This window comes from Schistocerca nitens, chromosome 6 (genome assembly GCF_023898315.1).
Source record: "Schistocerca nitens isolate TAMUIC-IGC-003100 chromosome 6, iqSchNite1.1, whole genome shotgun sequence".
Taxonomy (NCBI): Eukaryota; Metazoa; Arthropoda; class Insecta; order Orthoptera; family Acrididae; genus Schistocerca; species Schistocerca nitens.
Window position 1 is genome coordinate 620,172,268 of NC_064619.1, and position 24,393 is coordinate 620,196,660.

The 24,393-nt window shown below is 44.1% G+C and overlaps 1 protein-coding gene across 1 annotated transcript in view; it reads left to right on the forward strand.

The window, feature by feature from the left end:
* LOC126263528 (serine-rich adhesin for platelets) overlaps nucleotides 1-24,393 on the forward strand; it is a 245,304-nt gene that overhangs the window by 162,755 nt on the left and 58,156 nt on the right. Inside the window, exons 6-7 of the mRNA XM_049960622.1 lie at nucleotides 634-817; nucleotides 14,786-14,969. Coding sequence (XP_049816579.1) covers nucleotides 634-817; nucleotides 14,786-14,969 — 368 coding nt within the window. The remainder of the gene's footprint in view (nucleotides 1-633; nucleotides 818-14,785; nucleotides 14,970-24,393) is intronic.

Here is a 24,393-nt window from a genome sequence, read left to right on the forward strand (position 1 = left end):
CACATTTTGTTGGCCTGTCCCCTTTTAGCCGTTGTTAGGCAGACATTTGCGCTGCCTGATAGGCTCCCTGCCCTTTTTACAGATGACACTGCCATGACAGGCTCAGTTTTACGTTTTATTCGGGCAGGGGGGGCTTTTATAACTTAATCTAAGTGTTTGTACTTTTTTGTGTTGAGTCTGGCATTTATCCTACGGTTTTAGACTGAGTTTTTAATGAGTTTCTCGGTGGTTAGCTTTTCCTTTTTTTTTTCTCTGGTCGGCCAACCACCGTCACACTCTGTGTGATTTTAATTCGTTTTGTCTGGTCTTTGTCTAAGTTTCTCTTGTCCTGTGTCGTCTGTCATCTTTTCCTTGTTCGTTTTTATTCTGTGTGGGTGTTTTTAAGTTTTTAAGTTTTGGAAAAAGAGCCGATGACGGGAGCTGTCTGGTCCCTTTCATCCCACAAACCAACCAACCAATATGATAACCTTTCTAGCTTTCACTACAGCAACCAAATCACAGCGCAAGTGGTTGCTGTTGGTGGAACATCCCACGACAGCCTACAGCTTCGCTCAACTCTTCTGTAATCTGTAAGAATAAAGCAACGCTTCCAGCAGTGAGAAATGCTACAAGGTATCGTGGTGCGTGTTGCAGGCGGGCACGCGATGGAGGCGGCGCCGGACGCGACCCGGCCGCCCCCAGCGTCTCCCGTGCCGCCCCCCAGCGCGTCGCGACTGCCCCCGGACGGGGACGAGTTCCCCGCCTCCTACACCGACCCCCACCCACACCAGCACCCGCCGCCGACGCCTCCGGCTCTGCTCGACCACAAGATGGACAGGTCAGTACTCGCCAGCTCTCGCTCGATGAAGGCCCATTCAGCCGTGCCATAAATCAAACGCGCAGATTTCATCAATGTTCTGTGACGAATTTTAATGGCTGCAGATTTATGGCCACAGTGTTCAATTCTGCTATCAATTTTTTTTTTCTAACTGTATGTTACGTAAATGCCGATAAGTCAAAACATGTTTTCATAGCACAATATTTATTACGAAAACAACTCACAAAAGAATTTCACAGTAGAAACTGACATCGCCCGTGTTTTTGCACTGTTGCCAATAAAGATGTGAAGAACATTCACACAAGTTAAAAATATAGCTGCTTTGGACGACCTGCCACGGCATCAGCTCAAGACCTGCGACGTAACCAGTTGTAATGGATAAGTTAGTTGTAGTGAGAAATTACGCAGTAAAGTTTCAATAAAATATGACAAGTATATACAATGTGATTTTTTTTATTGACATACGTTATTCTTTTCAAAATTTTCGTAAGTGACGACATGTTTTTAAACTCTTAAATTCTATTCAAACTTTAAGTGATAAAAATACTTGAATGTGTTCTTAACATTATTTACTTACAAACTGTGTGCACTTAACGTCAGTCAGCATTGACTTACCACTGTTTACTTGCAGGGCTAATAAACGAAACATTACAATGGAACCTCTGAAGAATACGAATTTAAAATGTACGAAATGTTTCAGTCTATGATGCTAGGGTTTGCATTGCCAACTTTTGCAATAATAAATTATAATAACCTCAAAAATTAATCTATGACTCACCGCAATATAAAATTAATTTTATAGTCGTCTTGCTACAGCACGTAAACAAGGGCGCCCTTACGATAGTTCGCTGGAGGGGCGGTGATAGAACTCGGGGGGTATGGTATATTTTTAATATTTTGGAAGACGAATGGCGACTTCTAAGTAGCCATAAAAATTTTTCTGTTCCAACCCTTTTAAAAATATACGCTAATGCCGACTTTTAAATCATTTTCTTGAAAGAAAAACACCAAACTACGTTTTTTCCTTTCCCCTTAGAGGTGGGCGCCGCCCCCCCCCCCTTTCCCCCCGGTCAAGGGCGGCCTTGTTAACGATGGTCCTTAACATTTCTGCCATCATACTATGAAATAAATTCACATAACTATGGTAAGCGACACAACGCTGTATACTTGATTAAATAATTATTCATATCTACTGGGAGTATCAAAGAGAATCATCCGATTTGGCACGTCTATATATCTGAAACTAATAAACATATACAATGATTTTTGTTTTTTGATGAACGGAAACTCAAAACGTTTTTTTCACACCTTTTCTTAGGTCTTCGATATGTCCCCCTTGAGATGCACGGCACATGTCAGTGCAGAATTCACACACTGCAGCGAGCATGTCCTGAGTTGCAGCTTCCAGCACTCTTGCACGTCTAATCGCCCGTACATCTCTCTGCAGCTGCTCTAATACGATGTCTCAGTTCATTCATTGTTGCTGGTAACGGAGGCACATAAACAAAGTCTTTTATAAACCCCCACAACAAATAACCGCACACAGTCAGGTCCGGTAACCTTGGAGGCCAGTAATGTAAGTCTGAATGAATCATTTGGTCCAGTGCGACCGATCCATCGTTCAGTAATCCTTTGATTTAAAAATTCCCGCATTTCTAGATGCCAATGAGACGGTGTCCCATCCTGTTGGTAAATGAAGTTGTTCGAATCAGTCTCCAACTGTGGGAAAGGAAAGTTCTCAGGCATATCGAGATAGGTGCTTCCTGTAACGGTGTTCTGGGCAAAGAAAAATGGACCATACTCCTGTACCCGTGATACTGCACAAAAAACATTAAATTTTGGAGAGTCCCTCTCATGTTGTACAATTTCATGTGCTTCTTCCGTACACCATATTCTCATATTAGGACGGTTCACCTTCCTTTTTAAATGGAATGTTGCCTCGTCACTAAACATAAGCGTGGAAGATAACTGTCATCCTCCATCTTGCCTAGAATGAAATTACTGAACTCCACACGTTGTTGTGTGTCACCTTCACGAAGAGCGTGCAATAGCTGAGTTTTTTGTCGTTTCATGTGTAAATCTCGACGCAACACACGCCAGACGGACATCGGGGGCACGTTGAGCTGTCGAGCTGCACGACGAACGGATTTCTGCTGACTTGTGAAACTATGGCGGATGCGTTTGACGTGTGAGTCAGACACTCGGGGACGGCCCTGCGATTTGTGTTTACACAAACAACCTGTTTCCCGGAATTGTTCATGCCATCGTATACTGCTATGTGCTGTAGAAGGATTCACACCATGCCTAGTACGAAAGTCACGCTGAACAATTATTACTGACCCCCACGGCGTTGAACACGAAACTTTTTCTGTTATCCCGACACCACTTTTACTAGAAATGAAGTGGGCGCACACTGCTGTTGTCTAGCTGGAACCATGTAAAACTCGACAGTTCGCTCTTTGCAACAGTACGTTGTTCACGCACACATCTCAAGTAATTTAATAGCTATGATTTTTGAAAATCAGATGATACACTCTGTAATAAAAAAATCGAATTCACGTAAAATAAATTTTGATTACATTAAAAGAGTTTGATGATAGGTGTCGCAATCGACTTTGCTTTGATAATGGATGATCGATTATGTAAGTCACTAACCTACACCCTTGGCCAAAAGTGTTGAGCACCCTAGGTAACTTTGAGTGTCATGAAGAAAAAAGAAAATTAAATAAACAGAAACAATTTGTTCGAGTTTATAATGTTTATTAGTAATACAAAGTCAATATTTCGTGGGCCCACTTTTTGCCCTTATTACAGCACAAATTCTTTTTGGTAGAGAATACACTAGCTTTGTACAGTCTTCGGCACTTATGGCGTTTCACTCAAAGCACAGACCGTCTTTTAATTCTTCTTTTGATTGGATTGTGTGTCGCCTAACTTTACGCTTCAATAAACTCCGTAAGCACTCTATGGAGTTCAGATTTGGTGATAGAGTACACCAGTACAGAAGCTCAATATTATTTTCCCAATGCCAGGTCACTGTGTGGACAGAGTTATGGCAGGCTGTAATGTGCTGGATTTTAACGTCGTCCTTGTTTGTATCGCCAAAAGGATTGCAAAAGAGGACAGTAAAGTAGATTCTAGGACATCTGTGTACTTTGTGGTATCCATGCGGCATTCAGATACGGCGATTTGTCCCATTCCTGCAGCGCTCATGCAGTCCCAGGTCATGACGATCCCTCCGCCGTGTTTTACTGTAGATGCCACACACTCTGGGTTATATTCCGGCGAGTCCTGGTGACTTAAAAATCTGAAATTTGAATAAATATTGTAGAGAATTCGCTCATGGGATTTTAAATTAATACGTTTTGTTCTCTACCCAAATAGGTATTTGTTTTTAGAGCATCACGTTGACAAACTTAACTGAATATTTGATTCGTCAGACCGTACAATATTTGACCAGTCTTGTTCGGTGAACGTTTGGTGTTTTAGAACCCACTGATACTGTGCCTTTCTATTCTTGTCAGAGAGCCGTGGCTGCTTCCTGGCTTTACAACCTTTTAGACCACCTTCTTGGAGTCGTCTACGAGTGGTGCGAGCAGATATTGTTTTGTTAAAACTTTGTGACAACTCAGCAGCGATGCCTAAAGAGGTTTCCTTCCTATTTTTAATGACTCTTATTACCACCATTCGCTCTTTACAGTCTGTAGTGATCTGCTTACGCTCAGTTCTGGGGTTATTAACATCCGACTCGGTCATGGCAAATCACTCAGTAGCACGTTGTAGAGATCGGCGCGAACATTACACAGTTTTCGAAATCGCCAGCTGCAATTTCCCTTGCTCATGCAAAAGCTCTATCTGCACTCATTTTTCTAAACTATGTTCATTTCTTTTAGGTAAAACGCAGCAGTAGCACCGATCTCATAGATCTAAACAGGAAAAGAGCACTAGGTTATCGATATCTGTCCACAACGAGCGAATGTAGCGAAATGATTAGTACACAGAAAAGCATTCAAATGACAAATTTTACTACGCCAGATGCCTTATTGGTAGCTTTGAGATGGCTCATTCTTTTTGGACTTTTTCGATGCCGACAAACTAATTTTCAGATAAAAGTGTCTATTTACTGTTACGTATGTGGCAGACGTGCAACATTTCTAAGGTGTCCAAGACTTTTGGCCAAGAGTGTATTTCCAATCAAAAATTAATTGTTCATTATATGTTGAAAAACTCAAAACCTTTGTATGTTTCATTAATACGTCGGCTCCATTCTCAGATGTTAGAAAAACCAAGACAGAAGAGTTGTTTGGTACATATCGTTTTCTCCTGTGTACTAAGGACAATTGTTGCGTTAATTCTTCGTGAAAATTGTCATCGTCAAGAAAGAAGCTGACCTTGGTAGGATGACAGTGGTCGCAGTGTGTTGGCTCACCGGTGAATATTGGCAGGGGGATGAGGAAGATATCCCCACAAGTGCACATCTGGAGCAGAGGTTTGTCTGGAAGGGAGACGTGAACAACGGGAAACCTGGAAAAAAAGAACCTGCGAAGCTCTTACGTGTGGTGTTACAGAAAACTGCACAGATAAGCTATTGAATGAAGATATTGGGAAAGGAATACGAAAGGAAAGAAGGTTACGATAAATTTCGTGAGAAGAAAAGACAAAGTAACTAGGTGTTGGAGAGAGCAGAGGGCTGAAAATTGTAGAGACAGTCAAAGAGCAGAATCCCCAAAACACACGATAGATGATTTATTTAGCAATTGTTCGATGAACCCTTTTCCCGACACTTAGGTGTGATTTGCGGAGTACCCAAGTACATGTAGTTATGTAGAGATGATAATATTACCTCTAGAGGGAAAGAGACAGAAAGAAAACCAGTCGCGAGACTGATTACTTACAAGAGCAATGAAAAACAAAAGATACTACGTCTTCTTCATAAAGGAATTATTATTTAAAGAATGATTGCTTATTTTGAAGTTCATTAAATTTTTTTTCACATTGCTGTCACGCTGCACTTGTAGGCGAAGACTCAGTGGCTAGCGGCTTATACTTAGTGGTCTTTCGATGATGTTATACACTACAGGCCATTAAAATTGCTACACCAAGAAGAAATGCAGAAAATAAACGGGTATTCATTGGACAAATATATTATACTAGAACTGGGATGTTATTACATTTTCACGCAATTTGGGTGCATAGATCCTGAGAAATCAGTACCCAGAACAACCACCTCTGGTCGTAATAACGGCCTTGATACGCCTGGGCATTGAGTCAAACAGAGCTTGGATGGCGTGTCCAGGTACAGCTGCCCATGCAGCTTCAGCACGATACCACAGTTCATCAGTAGTAGTGACTGGCGTATTGTGACGAGCCAGTTGCTCGGCCACCATTGACCAGACGTTTTCAATTGGTGAGAGATCTGGAGAATGTGCTGGCCAGGGCAGCAGTCGAACATTTTCTGTATCCAGAAAGGCCCTTACGGGACCTGCAACATGCGGTCGTGCATTATCCTGCTGAAATGTAGGGTTTCGCATGGATCGAATGAAGGGTAGAGCCACGGGTCATAACACATCTGAAATGTAACGCCCACTGTTCCAAGTGCCGTCAGTGCGAACAAGAGCTGACCGAGACGTGTAACCAATCACACCCCATACCATAACGCCGGGTGATTCGCCAGTATGGCGATGACGATTTACGTTCACCGCGATGTCGCAAAACACGGACGCGACCATCATGATGCTGTAAATAGAACCTGGATTCATCCGAAAAAATGACGTTTTGCTATTCGTGCACCCAGGTTCGTCGTTGAGTACACCATGGCAGGCGCTCCTGTCTGTGATGCAGCGTCATGGGTAACCGCAGCCATGGTCTCCGAGCTGATAGTCCATGCTGCTGCAAACTTCGTCGCCGGCCGGAGTGGCCGTGCGGTTCTAGGCGCTACAGTCTGGAACCGAGCGACCGCTACGGTCGCAGGTTCGAATCCTGCCTTGGGCATGGATGTGTGTGATGTCCTTAGGTTAGTTAGGTTTAATTAGTTCTAACTTCTAGGCGACTGATGACCTCGAATTTAAGTAGCATAGTACTCAGAGCTTTTTTTGCATACTTCGTCGAACTGTTCGTGCAGATGGTTGTTGTCTTGCAAACGTCCCCATCTGTTGACTCAGGGATCGAGATGTGGCTGCACGATCCGTTACAGCCATGCGGGCCGGCCGCGGTGGTCTCGCGGTTCTAGGCGCGCAGTCCGGACCCGTGCGACTGCTACGGTCGCAGGTTCGAATCCTGCCTCGGGCATGGATGTGTGTGATGTCCTTAGGTTAGTTAGGTTTAAGTAGTTCTAAGTTCTAGGGGACTGATGACCTCAGAAGTTAAGTCCCATAGTACTCAGAGCCATTTGAACAGCCATGCGGATAAGATGCCTGTCATCTCGACTGCTAGTGATACGTGGCCGTTGACATCCAGCACGGTGTTCCGTATTACCCTCCTGAACCCACCATTCCATATTCTGCTAACAGTCATTGGATCTCGACCAACGCGAGCGGCAATGTCGCGATACGATAAACCGCAATCGCGATAGGCTACACTCCGACATTTATCAAAGTCGGAAACGTGACGGTACGCATTTCACCTCCTTACACGAGGCATCACAACAACATTTCACCAGGCGACGCCAGTCAACTGGTGTTTTTGTATTAGAAATCGGTTGGAAACTTTCCTCATGTCAGCACGTTGTAGGTGTCACCACCGGCGCCAACCTTGTGTGAATGCTCTGAAAAGCTAATCATTTGCATATCACAGCATCTTCTTCCTGTCGGTTAAATTTCACGTCTGTAGCACGTCATCTTCGTGGTGTAGCAATTTTAATGGCCAGTAGTGTAATTTATACATTGACCAGTAGCAAAAATTATCTTATCTACAAGGTAAATAGCATTGAACTTGCAACTGATAAAATATGTCGTGCACATTGTTGTATGAGAGATCTACCCAAGGTGATTATCTTCGTAGAGTTAAAGTACCTCGGTCCTGTTTAATGGTTGGCGCTCGAAGAAGGCCATACAAGAAATTGCGCTAACGAACGATACTTGATAATGGAGACAGAGATGAGAGAAAACATGATGGCTATACAGTGACTTATCAGCGAGGCTGTCGCCCTTATCACTATACAAGGGAAATCCTCTCGTCTGACGCTGCTCACAGGCAACACTGGCTCACGAGATAAGGGCTTAGGTAGCGGATCAGTGGCGACCGTCTATTTTATTACGGTACCACACCTATTTTCTGACATTCTGAAGACATTAGTAATGTCATCGTTTTTACCTTTTCTGTCGTTTCTTATCTCCTTGTATATTATATTATTATTATTATTATTATTAATGTTTGGTCCTGATAGGACCACGCGACGTACAATCAATCACTGTCGCATTTGATGGTTGGCCTTCCTTTGTGTCCAAATTTGTTTCATCCTTTCAGAATGAAGTCCTTTTCTTTCATCAGACCACGGTGTTCCAGTCCGTTTTCTAATTTGCCTCTGACCAGCTTTTCAATCAAATATCTTTTGTCTGAATGTTTCTCTACGTGTAAAGTCCCCTTGAGCTATACCGGCTACTTTAAGATCTTCCTCAGTCGCAGCGATCCATTTAATTGGCCTTACTTCTGTGTTCGTAGAATACTGCTGCTGTTTAGCCAACCTAGGGGGCGCCATTCTTGTAATGTGCCCATAAGTCTTCGTTTTCTCATGTCACCACATATGTCTGTGTATTCTTCTATTTCCTTATTACTTCTCAGCCTATAAGTTTCACCATCATCAGTAATTTTGGGGCCTAATATTTTTCTAACAATCTTTCTTTCTTTCTTTTAAATTTGTTCAATATCCCTGTTTCTGTTTAAAATTAAAATTTCTGCTGCACAAAGACATTCAGGTTTGATTACAGTGTTGCAATGCCTAAGTTTACTGAATTTAGAAAGTGATTTTTTATTATAAATATTTTGTGTTAATCTGAATGCAGGTGCCATTTTTTGACAGCGAACTTCGTTTGCAGCTTTTTCCAGACGGTTTTCTTGTATGATTTCCTCGAAGTATTTAAATTGAGGAAACCCTTTTATTTTTCCATATTTCGCGACCAAAAACTTTGGTGCTTGTTTGTTACATGTCATATATTCCGTTTTTTTCGAGAGATAGTTGTAGTCCTACTTTTTCCACAACTTCTTTAAGAATTTCAGTTTGTTTTTGACCTGTCCCTAGTCAAAATTCCCGGATCATCTGCAAAGGCAATCTACTCTAGCATTAGTTCTACCTAAGTTGATCGATTGATCTATATTGTCCTCGCCATTCTGTAATTATTATTGTTTCCAAAACACAGTTAAACAATGACAGTATTTTAGTGCCAAAGTTTTGCATTTATGGAAGTAGATTTCTTGTTATGCGGGTTTTTTGTTAGTTGAAAAGCCACCTCCATTTTCCTTGCCCTTACTAGGTTAGCTTCTTTGTCTATTATTTATTATTATTATTATTATTATTATTATTATTATTATTATTATTATCTTAGACATTTAGTCCGTCAAGGCATTTATATAGAAGACTGTTTTTATGCCATACGCGTTTGGCTTCCTTTTATTTACGAAGCAGCCTCACTTGTAATACATGCTTGTTATGTGTATACACTATCTGGTCAGAAGCATCCAGACACCTATTGGTGGACATTAATGTCTGAAGCGTCCACCCATCTTCTAAACGACCGCTTGAATTCTGCTGGTGCCAGTTTCAGTTAGGTGTCTGAATGTCTCTGGAGGAATGGCAGCCCATTCTTCGTCAAGAGTCGAACCCAGAGAAGGTTCTCATGTTGGACGCTGGGGGCTGGAACGAGGTCGACGTTCTAACTCATCCCTAGGGTGTTCCGTCAAGTAGGAACTCTGTGCAGCAGGCATGTCATAAATTTTATTGTTCACGAACCATTGCCTTTATGACAAAGTGCGTTGTCCGTGCTGATACTGAGACACATCGTCTCCGGCCTCTTTCTCTACTGTACGGAGTACACAATGCTGTAAATTGTGTTCATATCCTTCCGCGTTTAGCGTTTTCTCAAGTGCAATAAGAGCATCACAACATAACCACGAAAATCACCCCCGTACCATAACAATACCTTCATTGTACTTCACAACTGGCATTACACATGAGGGCAGGTAACGGTCTCCAGCCATTCGACAAACCCAAATAGTGCCATCATCCCAGTGCCACCAACTACAGCATGGTTCATCACTCCAAATCATTCGTTTCCAGTTACCGACTTTCCAGTGGTGTCGTTCTTTACACCATCTCAAGCGTCGCTTACCGCTGGCGACAGCAATGTGGAGCTGCCCGCGCCTATTGTACTTCTTTCTCTCTAACTCCCTACGCACAGTACTTGTACTACCTGGACTGCTGATGCACTCTGTAACTCACGATTGATTCCTTCCGGTGATTTCATGCGATTCCTTACGACCACCCTCTGCAATGCTCGACGGTCCCTACCACTCAGTAGAACTGTCTGACCTTAGTTTAGCTGAGGTTGTTCATTCGCGTTTGCACTTAATAATCACATCTTCGACAGTCGATTTGGGCATCTTTATAAGAGCTGAAGTGTCCTTTATGGATTAGTTTCTTAGTGACATCCACCGACTAGTCAGCGTATACATAAATGATTTGGCCTACAGGGTGGGCTGATGATGCCATGATGTACGGTAAGATGTCGAAGTTGGGTGACCGTAAGAAGATACAAGACGACTTAGATAAAATTTAGAGTTGGTGTGATGAATGGCAGCTAGCCCTAAATGCTGAAAAATGTAATTTAATGCCGATGAGTACGAAGATCAAACGTGCAATGTTCGGATACAATATTGTTAGTGAAACTTCCTGGCAGATTAAAGCTGTGTGCCGGACCGACACTCGAACTCGGGACCTTTGCCTTTCGCGGGCAAGTGCTGTACCATCTGAGCTACCCAAGCACGCCTCACGCCCCTCCCTCACAGCATTACTTCTTCCAGTACCTCGTCTCCTACCTTCCAAACTTTACAGAAGCTATACTGCGAACCTTGCCATGTCTCCGCAATATCCTTTCTTTCAGGAGTGCTGGTTCTACAAGGTTCGCTGGAGAAGTTTGGAAGGTAGGAGACGAGATACTGGCAGAAGTAAAGCTGTGAGGAGGGGGCCTGTGTCGTGCTTGGGTAGCTCAGATAGTAGAGCACTTGTCCGCGAAAGACAAAGGTCCCGAGTTCGAGTCTCGGTCCGGCACACAGTTTTAATATGCCAGGAAGTTTCATATAAGCGCACACTCCGCTGCAGAGTGAAGATCTCATTCTGGAATATTGTTAAGTGTCCTGCCTAGACACAGCCAAGTCGTTTAAACATCTCGGCGTAACGTTGAAAAGCGATATGAGGTGGAAAGAGCATGTGAAAACTGTGGTAGGGAAGGCAAGTGGCCGGCTTCGGTTAACTGGTGGAATTTTAAGAAAGAGTGGTTCACCTGTAAAGGAGACCGCTTATAGGACGCTGGTGCGACCTGTTCTTGACTGCTGCTCGAGTGTTTGGGATCGTGGCCGGCTTCGGTTAACTGGTGGAATTTTAAGAAAGAGTGGTTCACCTGTAAAGGAGACCGCTTATAGGACGCTGGTGCGACCTGTTCTTGACTGCTGCTCGAGTGTTTGGGATCCGTACCAGGTCGAATTGAAGGAAGACATCGAAGCAGTTCAGAGGGGGGCCCTAGATTTGTTACCGGTAGATTCGAACAACACATCTGTTAACGGAGATGCTTCGGGGACTGAAATGGCAATCTCTGGATTTTATTTTTAGAAACGATGTTGAGAAAATTTAGAGGACCGGCATTTGAAACTGACTGCCGAATGATTCTACTGCTGTCAACATACACTGGGCGTAACGACCACGGAGATAAAATACGAGAAATTAGACCTCATACGGAGGCGTAGAGAGAGTCGTTTTTCCGTCGCTCTGTTTGTGAGCGGAACAGGAGGGGAAATGACAAGTAGTCGTACAGGGTACCCTCCGCCACGCACCGTACGGTGGCTTGCGGCGTATCTACGTAGATGTAGAAGTCCATTGATGACAGATTAAATTGGAAGAAACACATTGATGATCTGCTGAAACGTTTGAGTTCAGCTACTTATGCAATAAGGGTCATTGCAAATTTTGGTGATGAACATCTTAGTAAATTAGCTTACTACGCCTATTTTCACTCATTGCTTGCGTATGGCATCATATTTTGGGGTAATTCATCACTGAGGAATAAAGTATTTATTGCACAAAAGCGTGTAATCAGAATAATAGCTGGAGTCCACCCAAGATCATCCTGCAGACATTTATTTAACGATCTACGGATATTCACAGTAGCTTCTCAGTATATATATTCTCTTATGAAATTTGTTATTAACAACCAAACCCAATTCACAAGTAATAGCAGTATACATAACTACAATACTAGGAGAAAGTATGATCTTCACTATTCAAGATTAAATCTAACTTTGGCACAGAAAGGGGTGAATTATACTGCCACTAAAGTCTTTGGTCACTTACCAAATAGTATCAAAAGTCTGAGATAACCAACAGGTATTTAAGAAGGAATTAAAAAGAATTTCTGAGTGACAACTCCTTCTACTCCATAGAGGAATTTTTAGATATAAATTAAGAAAAAAAGAAGAAATCAAACAAAAAATTAAAAAAAATTAAAAATAAAAAAGTTGTTATATTAACTTAATTATGTCATGTATTGGAAAATTTGACTCGTTCCACATCATTACGAAATATCGTATCCATGATCCATGGAACTAGTATTCCCCTTCTTTTGTTCTGAATACTGTTTTTGAGTTTTCTTAGGGTCTCGGACTGTCGTTGTACATTGATGGTCTCTCCCTGAGGCAGAAATTCTACCATAATGACGTCTGTTAAAAACTATTCAGAAGCCAAGATCGCACAAAATATTTTGTATTCAATACAACCGGTTTCAACAGTCTTAGCTGTCATCTTCAGGTCTTAAACATTTTTCTTTTTTAGTTTAACATGATCGTTTTACGCTGACCTCATGGACAAGATGTCAAGTGGATAAAACTCAGTTTTATCTATTTGATATCTTGAGCATGAGGTCATCATGAAATGGTCATGTTTTACTAAAAAGAATGTTTAAGACTTGAAGATGACAGCTAAGATTGTTGAAACCGGTTGGTTTTTGAATGGTTTTTAACAATTAAAACAGATGGCTCTTCAATACTCTCATAATGAGAAAATTCAATCATAACGATGTCTTTTCGGTCCCAAAACACCGAGGGGCGTAACATTTTCGCCAAAAATTGAGCTTTTGAATTTTTTGGTAGATGTGGAATTGGTATGACGCCACTGTGACATCTTTCTCCTTCTCTCAGGCGTGTAATGTGCGCCCCACGTTTCATCTCTAGTCGCACTCCAAAATCCACAATTTCCAATCCAAGTCGCCCAAGAAGCTCACGAACGCTACTGACCTAATTTTTGTTGTGTTGCTGTATCAGCTGTTTTGGGATCCTTCTTGCCTACGATTTCCGGTATCCTGGCGTTTCTCTGAGCGTCTCGTACAAGCGAGTTCCAGAGTGCTGTGGAAACATCGGAGAAATTTCTTCCACTATCAATCGGCGGTATTCATGAACAGTTTCCTCGATTTTTGCACCAACCCACCCGTCAGAATCGAAGATATTCCACTCCTCTGTCCGTCGTGAACATTGTTCTGTCCGTACTAAACTCCCTACATCACATAAACACAGTCATTCATGATATTTTCGCGGTAAAACATTCTGATTTGGGAAAAAATTCCGGTAGGAAAATTGGAAATTTGTGGTAAGGTCTTATGGGACCAAACTGCTGAAGTCATCGGTCCCTAAGTTTACACACTACTTAATCTAACTTACGCTAAGGACCACACACACACACACACACACACACACACACACACACACGCATGCCCGAGGGAGGACTCGAACCTTCGACGCGGGGAGCCGCGCGGACAAGACGCCCCTGACCTAACGGCTATCCCGCACGGTATTCCGATAGGTGTTTTGTAAAGTTTTTTTTTAAATACCGCTACCAGTCACAAACTTTGTCAACTATTGTATTACTTATTTATTTAGCGACATGTTTCGAGGTAAACCTCATCTTCAGGCTAAATGGCATTACAAAAATAACTTTAAAGTAAGGCCATACAGAAGTTACATATTCTTTTCGTGAATGCTGGGGTCATCCTGTGGAAGAAGAGAAAACTTGGTAAGGGCTGATGTCACTTGGGAAACTGGACTGATGTCTTCTCTTCTTCCACAGGATGACCCCTAGCATTCACGAAAAGACTATGTAACATCTGTATTGCCTTATTTTAAAGTTGTTTTTGTAATGCCGTTTTGCCTGAAGATGAGTTTTACCTCGAAACATGTCGCTAAATAAATAAGTAATACAATAGTTGCCGAAGTTTGTGACTGGTGACAGTAATTAAAAAAAAAAAACCTTTACATATTTTTTGAGACAGTCACGGTCGAAAAATAGTCAAAACGGCTTCAAATTCCGGTAGTTGTTATTGCTTCCGCGTGTATGAAGCAGGTCACAGCATATGGCTGCCACTTAACAGCCACTTACCGACATCTTTCACGCAACTGGACACTACTACGCGAGTTTACGTACTACCAAGTATCTGCAGTGCCCCTTATGGTCAGGGGATCCCCTGTACCACACAGTGTTGCCAACTTAAAAAAAAAAGCAAAAAAGTGACAGCCCGTTATGATCACAGTACACTTACTTTCTGAACGTGCCTCGTAACTCCGTGTCGAACGGCATCACATGGAGGCAGTGTGTTCAGTGAAATTTTGTAAAGGTCAAGCGAAATAAAACAAAAATGCGTCATTTTGTCGTGAAGAACCCTCTGGACTCTCTAGAGGCTGACTGTGCTGAGCGCGCCCGTTTCACGTCTGTTGCAGCAAACAACCGCAGCCGCCGCCGGTGCCCAGCAAATCGTGGGCCGCGCCTGCCGCCCCCGCGCGGGACGCCGCCCCCGCACGGGACGCCGCCCCCGCCGGCCGGCGGCCGCGAGACGACGCCAGCGAGCGCAGCGTGCGCGACAAGATAGCCATGTTCTCCCAGCCCGGCGCCGCCCCCGCACCGGTGAGTCCCAGCAGTTTGGTCACTGCCCCCCTCTGTCTATCTTGCCTGGTTCACAGACACAGCAACGGCTGCCGTGTGTTTACACAGCTCTCTGATGACCGTCACGCATTACTCATAAAGTTCTACACAGGGTGATTCATAAGTTTGCACGCAAACTGAAAGAGGTGGTAGAGGAGTCCCAAGTGCGAGTACCACAACATTGGAATACGAACTCCTGCTCTTTAAACCCTGAACCAGTGAAAGCTTTGCAATGTCATGAACAACAAGATAATCAGTCCAGATGGGCCTTGAGTTTAGAAAAGATAATGTACTTATTTACTCAACAAGTGCAAGTAGATAGAGCACGTGCACGCTTTTCTGTGCAAGTACGTGATGTACTCAACGCGACATATTCCGGGCGTTGCATCTAAAGAGGTATATATATATATAGGATGGTCTATTTGATACTGATCGGGCCAAATATCTCACCAAATAAGCGTCAAAGCCTCAAACGAAAAAAACTACAAAGAACGAAACTTGTCTAGATTGAAGGGGGAAACCAGATGGCGCTGTGGTTGGCCCGCTAGATGGCGCTGCTATACGTCGAACGGGTATGAACTGCGTTTTTTAAAATAGGAACCCCCATTTTTATTACATATTCGTGTAATACATAAAGAAATATGAATGTTTTAGTTGGACCACATTTTTCGCTTTGTGATAGATGACGCTGCAATAGTCACAAACACATGGCTCACAATTTTAGACGAACGGTTGGTAACAGGTAGGTTTTTTAAATTAAAATACAGAATTTAGGTACGTCTGAACATTTTATTTCGGTTGTTCCAATGTGATAGATGTAGCTTTGTGAACTTATCATTTCTGAGAGTGCTGTTACAGTGTGTTTACATGTAAATACCACATTAATGCAATAAATGCTCAAAATGATGTCTGTCGACCTCAATGCATTTGGCAATACGTGTAACGACATTCCTCTAAACAGCAAGAAGTTCTCGCGCGACAGCAGTTAAAACACCTACTTGGGCATCATCATTTGTTGCAGGTCGTGGTTGACGTTTCACATATGGCTCAACACTTCCTGTTTCCTTGAATAACGTAACTATCCGGCGAACGGTCCTGACACTTGGATGATGTCGTCCAGGATACCGAGCATCATATATAGCACACGCCCGTTCGGCATTTTGATCACAATAGCCATACATCAATACGATATCGACATTTTCCGCAATTGGTAAGCGGTCCATTTTAACACGGGTAATGTATCACGAAGCAAATACCGTCCGCACTGGCGGAATGTTCCGTGATACCACGTAGTTATACGTTTGTGACTGTTACAGCGCCATCTATCACAAAGCGAAAAAAGTCGTCCAACTAAAACATTCATATTTATTTACGTACTACACGAATATGTAATAAAAATGGGGGTTCCTATTTAAAAAAAAAAACGCAGTTGATATCCGTTTGACCTATGGCAGCGCCGTCTAGCGGGCCAACTATAACGCCATCTGGTTTCCACCTTCAAACTAGACAAGTTTCGTTCTTTGTAGTTTTTTCGTTTGATGTTTATTTCGTGAGATATTTGGTCCGGTCACGATCAATGGAGCACCCTATTCACCGCCAGTTGGCCCAATTCAAGGAAGGTAATGTTGACTTCGGTGCTTGTGTTGACATGCGACTCGATGCTCTACAGTACTAGTATCAAGCACATCAGTACGTAGCATCAACAGGTTAGTGTTCATCACGAACGCGGTTTTGCAGTCAGTGCAATGTTTACAAATGCGGGGTTGCCAGATGCCCATTTGATGTATGGCTTAGCACGGGGCAATAGCCGTGGCGCGGTACGTTTGTATCGAGACAGATTTCCAGAACGAAGGGGTCCCGAGAGGAAGACGTTCGAAGCAATTGATCGGCGTCTTAGGGAGCACGGAACATTCCAGCCTATGACTCGCTCCTGGGGAAGACCTAGAACGACGAGGACATCTGCAATGGACGAGGCAATTCTTCGTGCAGTTGACGATAACCCTAATGTCAGCGTCAGAGAAGTTGCTGTTGTACAAGGTAACGCTGACCACGTCACTGTACGGAGAGTGCTACGGGAGAACCAGTTGTTTCCGTACCATGTACAGCGTGTGCAGGCACTATCAGCAGGTGATTGGCCTCCACGGGTACACTTCTGCGAATGGTTCATCCAACAATGTGTCAATCCTCATTTCAGTGCAAATGTTGTCTTTACGTATGAGGCTTCATTCCAACGTGATCAAATTGTAAATTTTCACAATCAAGATGTGTGGGCTGACGAGAATCCGCACGCAATTGTGCAATCACGTCATCAACACAGATTTTCTGTGAACGTTTGGGCAGGCATTGTTGGTGATGTCTTGATTGGGCCCGATGTTCTTCCACCTACGCTCAATGGAGCACGTTATCATGATTTCATACGGGATACTCTACCTGTGCTGCTAGAACATGTGCCTTTACAAGTAGGAAACAACATGTGGTTCATGCACGAAGGAGGTCCTGCACATTTCAGTCGAAGTGTTCGTACGCTTCTCAACAACAGATTCGGTGACCGATGGATTGGTAGAGGCGGACCAATTCCATGGCCTCCACGCTCTCCTGACCTCAACCTTCTTGACTTTCATTTATGGGGGCATTTGAAAGTTCTAATCTACGCAACCCCGGTACCAAATGTAGAGACTCTTCGTGCTCGTATTGTGGACGGCTGCATCAGCGCATCAGGGATTCCATGCGACGGAGGGTGGATGCATGTATCCTCGCTAACGGAGGACATTTTTAACATTTCCTGTAACAAAGTATTTGAAGTCACGCTAGTATGTTCTGTTACTGTGTGTTTCTATTCCATGATTAATGTGATTTGAAGAGAAGTAATAAAACGAGCTCTAACATGGAAAGTAAGCGTTTCCGGACACATGTCAGCATAATATTTTCTTGCTTTGTGTGTGAGGAATGTTTCCTGAAAGTTTGGCCGTACCTTTTTTGTAACACCCTGTATAATCATCAAGTCAGGGAAGTGACTTTTGTCACCCCAGTATCATCTGACCAGGCCACTTTTTTGCAGTCCTCTAGGGTCCAACAGATGTGGTCATAGCCCAGGAGACGCGCTGCAGGCGATGTCGTGGTGTTAGCAAAGGCACTAGCGTCGCTCGTCTGCTGCCATAGCCCATTAACGCCATATTTCGCCGACTGTCCTAATGGGTACGTTTTGATTTTTGCGGTTATTTCACGCAGTATTGCTTGTCTGTGGACACTGACAGCTCTACGCAGACGCCGCTGCTTTCGGTCATTATGTGGAGGTCACTGCGTTGTCCGCTGTAAGAGGTAATATCCGTAATGTCGTTACACGACACACTCTTGACACTGTGCGTCTCGGAATATTGACTTCCTTAAAGGTTTCCGAAATGGAATGTCCCATGCGTCTATCTACATCTGCCATTTCGCGTTCAAAGTCTGTTAATTCTCGTCGTGTGGGTATAAACACGTCGAAAACCTTTTCAGATGACTCACCGGAGTACAGATGGCATCTCCGCCAAATAACTGCCCTTTTGTACCTTGTGTGCGCGATACTACCGTTATCTGTATATGTGCATATCGCTATCCCTCGTCACCTCAGTGTATACATATTGTGTGTATGTGGGGCCACATCCGAACTCTTCTGTACGTCACGTCAGTTGCCGGCGAAGAAACATTTTTCGCCAGCAGTCTTGCAGCGCCTGATAGGGTCCTTGCGATGCCCGGTGTTTTTGGTTGAGTGCGCCAGAATTTTCTACGGAGATATTGTACCAGTATTCACCGTGATGGTCGCCATTCTAAACCCCTTCTGTAATGTCCAAGCCGGCCGAAGTGGCCGTGCGGTTAAAGGCGCTGCAGTCTGGAACCGCAAGACCGCTACGGTCGCAGGTTCGAATCCTGCCTGGAGCATGGATGTTTGTGATGTCCTTAGGTTAGTTAGGTTTAACTAGTTCCAAGTTCTAGGGGACTAATGACCTCAGAAGTTGAGTCCCATAGTGCTCAGAGCCATTTGAACCATTTTGTAATGTCCAACAGTGTTAACGCAACATTATTTCTGGCTCAGGATTACGTGTAAGACCGTGAGTTCCAAAGCTTTTGTATTGTTACTCAATCAGCTTCTTTAATTTGTGCACGACGTTTTGAATACCCTGTACAAATTGATGCCGTTTTGAAGTGACAGAAGTAACAACATAAATTGCTAAACGACCACTTTAAAATATATTATGTTCACAAAATGTTTTATGAAAACAAAACTGTTACTTAAATATACCTATCGTACGTCCAGAACCGCGCGACTGCTTCGGTCGCAGGTTCGAATCCTGCCTCGGGCATGGATGTGTGTGATGTCCTTAGGTTAGTTAGGTTTAAGTAGTTCAAAGTTCTAGCTGACTGATGACCTCAGCTGTTAAGTCCCATAGTGCTCAGAGCCATTTGAACCATTTTTTTGAACCTCTCGTACCTCAAGACAAGTGCGTCAGTTCATATATAGCACGTCACTAGCGGAGAAATGCTCCCATCGGAGCATAAAAATGGTTAAAATGTTACTCTTTAGAAAACTCTGACTGAAAAGTGGATATCAGCTGCCTCAAAAATGTTTCAAATGGCTCTGAGCACTATGGGACTTAACTGCTGAAGTCATCAGTCCCCTAGAACTTAGAACTGTTTAAACCTAACTAACCTAAGGACATCACACAATCCATGCCCTAAGCAGAATTCGAATCTGCGACCGTAGCGGTCGCGCGGTTCCAGACTGTAGCGCCTAGAACCGCTTGGCCACCCCGGCCGGCTCAGCTGCCTCATTCTACGTTTCTAAGCACTTTAGAATTTTTCGCAAACATTTTGGCATGCGAACATATTCGCACTGTCTTTAACATGTTAACTCATCTCTCACTACCACAAACTCCCCTACCTGTAACTCGCTCAAACCACTAGTCCATCGCTCTTAGTCGCTCATACCTATCCGCTACCAGTTGCTCTTTCTCACCCACACGTTCAGCCCATCTCATTGCCATTATCTTTCTGTGTCTCTTTGTCAGTGTTTCCTCTTTCACAGCAACAGACGCCTTCGTTCTTTCCTACTACTACTGTGTCCTACCACTGTATATGTTTCGCTCTTGCTCTTACTGCTACTATCTTATTCATACCTTTCCACTGCTGCTCTCTCTTCTTACTATCTCCCTCTTTCCGTCGTTATTGTCACAGACTTCGCCTCTTATTTTCACAGCCTCTCACTAATTTCCATTTTCTCCTTCCCTTTATCGAGTGAGGTGGCGCAGTGGTGAAAATGAAATGCCGTGTGGCTAGGGTCTCCCGTCGGGTAGACCGTTCGCCTGGTGCAAGTCTTTCCAGTTGACGCCACTTCGGCGACCTGCGCGTCGATGTGGATGAAATGATGATGATTAGGATAATACAACACCCAGTCCTTGAGCGGAGAAAATCTCCGACCCAGCCGGGAATCGAACCCGAGACCTTAGGATTGACGTTCCGTTACGCTGACCACTCAGCTACCGGGGCCGGACGGCGCAGTGGTTAGTACACAGGACTCGCATTCGCGAGGACGACTGTTCAAACCCGCGTCCGGCCACCCTGATTTAGGTTTACCGTGATTTCCCTACATCGCTTCAGGCAAATACCGGGATGGTTCCTTTGAAAAGGGAACGCCCGACTCCCTTCCTTATTCGTCCCTAATCCGAAGCGACTGATGACCTCGCTGTTCGGTCCCCTCTCCCAAATCAACAAACCAACCTTTACTTTATTCCTCCTCACAGGCACTGTCTTCTTCACTTTTTTCCTGTTCTGTCACTGTCAACTGTATTCCACTGCCACTGTGTCCCTCTCTTTATCTCACACTGCAATTGTCTCCTTCGCTCTTTCTATATCACAACCACTGCCTACTCTCTCTCAGTATATATTTATTACTTTCCTGTCTCTTTTCACTCCCGCGCCCGGGTTCCCGGGTTCGATTCCCGACGGGGTCAGGGATTTTCTCTGCCTCGTGATGACTGGGTGTTGTGTGATGTCCTTAGGTTAGTTAGGTTTAAGTAGTTCTAAGTTCTAGGGGACTGATGACCATAGATGTTAAGTCCCATAGTGCTCAGAGCCATTTGAACCATCTCTTTTCACTGCCACTGTCTTCTTCTCTCTCAGAATGAAAAAGCGCGAATATGTTCGCATGCCAAAATGTTTGCGAAAAATTTTAAAGGTGCTGGCGAAGGTAGAGAGAAGGAGCCGGTACCTCACTTTTCACTCATGACCTTTTAAACAGGAGAAATATTCGCCATTTTCCAAGCTGCGATACGAGGACTTTTCCGCTGCTTCCCTTCTTTTCCCTGCTACAGCAGGTCATGTCGCTCACATGGAAAGTATTTTACGGGTCAGTAAAATTTTGATAGTTTACTTATGGGAATTGAAATAACTCAAAACTAATTTTAGACCTCAGAACAGATTTCACGTGCATGACAATTTTGCATGTGCTCCAGTACTACAACATGAGATTCCCAGAACCCTTCTGGTGATAACGGAGACAATTTACAGCACATTTGTCCATGCTACGTCACTTAATAAACTACGTTTTCGACTCCCATCATATTTTACGAGCATATTTTCCGTGTACAAGGAGGGTAACTTTGAACATCTGCATCTCTAATACAGGAAAAGATGTCAAGGTAATTTTCAAAGGTTGTTAGAGATCGAGATTTGAGGATATATCATAAAAATTACAGCCGTTTGCTTTGCATAGCTGACTTGGGATCCGCGGCTCAGTTTTCGAGTCCGAACACCAAGTTTTTGGTGTGTTTCTCGATAGCAAATCAAGATTTTTGAAAACGGGAAGATAGAACTTCTACATAAATGCCTAGAGGATCTGCGGCTAAAATTTGAGCAATTTGCTGCTGTTAGTTATTTAGATATCCGCTGCTGACAGAGAAGCAATTGTAAGAAACGCTTTTCTTGGGTTTTCTCAGGAACTAAATAGTCTCTCCATACGTCACTTAAGGCGGACCATAGACCACGTCTGATGCAGAAAGAACCAACCGATTTGGTCCATTTGCCTGAGCTGGGTGAAGTGCGCAATATTCAAACTTTGACGCTTACTGTAGGATAGTTACAGTAAGACGAGCCTTCTGTCGGGTTTACAAATGGTCCCCAGTGCAAACGCTGTGCGAAACACTTGACCCTACCTATCACCAATAGAATTCGAGGTGTGAGCCCCGGAAGAATCCAGTTTTTACGCACGGCGTTCTGAAGCATATTTGTACCATATGGTAGTTTTCTTTATTTCCGTACCCAGTTGTAAAAATGCCGTTGACAAGAGCGAGGTGCAGCTAAGGTTCTAAACCCAGTGTAAAGCTTCAGTTCTGTGCAAGAGTACATAAAACACATGCGTATAAAAACTGACCGGAAACATGCGCGCCCTAGAAATGAGAGCTGTCGTTTGTGATTTTTTTTTTTGCAGTTTCTATGGATCCGCTTGTTTGCAGCATGGGAAGCAGTTCACTACCAGTTAAACAGTACCGAAGGAAAAATCCTAAATGTGTGTGGGAAAGACCGCACGAGCCCAAGTAGCTACCGTAGTATTGCCCTCACTAGTTGCATAGGGAAGACCTTGGAGCGGATGGTCAACCGCCGCCTTGTCTGGATGTTAGAATCCCGGCAACTCCTTAGTCGCTTTCAGTGTGGGTTCAGGAGGTTTCGTTCCACCTTCGATAACCTTGCCCTCCTGGAGGCGGCTATACAACAAGCTTTCCTACGCCGTCATCACCTTATAGGTGTATTTTTCGACATCGAGAAGGCCTACGATACCACTTGGAGGCGTCTCATCCTGGAGCAGCTTCACGAATGGGGTTTTCGTGGTTGTCTTCCTCTTTTTATTCAGTCTTTCCTCTCGCCACGATATTTTAGATACCGAATTGGTGACGTCCTGTCTGATCGCTTTGAGCAGGAGAATGGTGTCCCTCAGGGTAGCGTTTTAAGTGTGACTCTCTTTGCCATCGCTATTAATAGCATTACGTCCATAGTGAAAAGTCCTGTCCAGTGTTCTTTGTTTGTGGATGATTTCTCTTTGTTCTGCTCTTCTTCAAGCCTTGCAACGACAACTCGTCAGTTGCAACTTACGATTAGGCGTTTGGATGACTGGGCGCTGAAGAGTGGATTTAAGTTTTCCACCGAGAAGTCTGTATGTGTTCTTTTTAACCGTTCTCGTTCGATTTTCACCTTTCCTGAGTTGCGCTTGAGGGACACTATTCTGTCTTTTAAAGACACGGCGAGATTTCTGAGGCTCATTTTTGACTCGAGGCTCACGTGGTTACCTCATCTTAAAGACCTGAAACGGCGGTCGCTTCAGGCTTTAAGTATTTTAAAATGTCTTAGCCACAGTACATGGGGAGCTGACAGGACTTGTCTGCTCCAGTTTTACAGGGCGTTTGTGCGATCTCGGCTCGATTATGGGTGCACGGTGTATGGGTCCGCGAGGCCTTCTTACTTAAAGATTTTGGACGTTGTGCACCATGAAGGGCTTCGGTTGGCCACTGGGGCATTCCGAACTAGCCCCATACCAAGCCTCTGTGCAGAGGCTGGTGAACCGCCACTTCATATGCGGCGACAGCTACTTACGGTCCGCCAGGCGTATAAAACTTTGTCCACACCATACACCCCTGCATACCATACCGTTGCTCAGCCTCCCCTGGCACGGTTATTTCATAACCGGCAACGTGCGACGCAGCCCTATGGGATTCGCGCACAGGATTGCCTCGCTGCAATGTCTATGGCTGGTCTTCGTGTTTTACGTCGCGGTTGGAGCAGATCTCCACCTTGGCTCCTCCGAAGACCCAAACTTATTTTAGATTTGACTCGTTTTAAGAAGGATGGCACGCCAGATTTTACATTCCAGTCACTGTTTTTTAACATTTTAGATGTGCATCACGGTTTCACTGTCGTTTATACTGATGGCTCCAAACAGGAGACTTCCCTTGGCTGTTCTGTGGTGTTCCCTGATCATGTTACCCGGATTCGCCTCCCTGCTGAATATACCGTTTTCGCAGCGGAGCTCCACGCGATCCTGAAGGCACTGGAGCAGATGAATCGTGTTCGGGGCGATCGATTTCTTCTCTGCTGCGATTCTCTTAGTGCCTTACAATCACTGCAGAACCTATACCCGACTGAGGAGATGGTCCAGCTGATACATGACCAACTGTACTTGCTCCAACGGCGGGGTAAAGAGGTATCCTTCTGCTGGGTGCCTGGTCATGTCGGCATATGGGGCAATGAACAGGCTGATCGGGCTGCCAAGGCGGCCTGCAGAGAGCAGGATGTGGTCCAGTGTCCTATCCCCTTGCAGTCAGTCATCGCTGCACTCCACAGGAAGAGCATGAAGTTGTGGGAGGACGAATGGCTGGCGGTG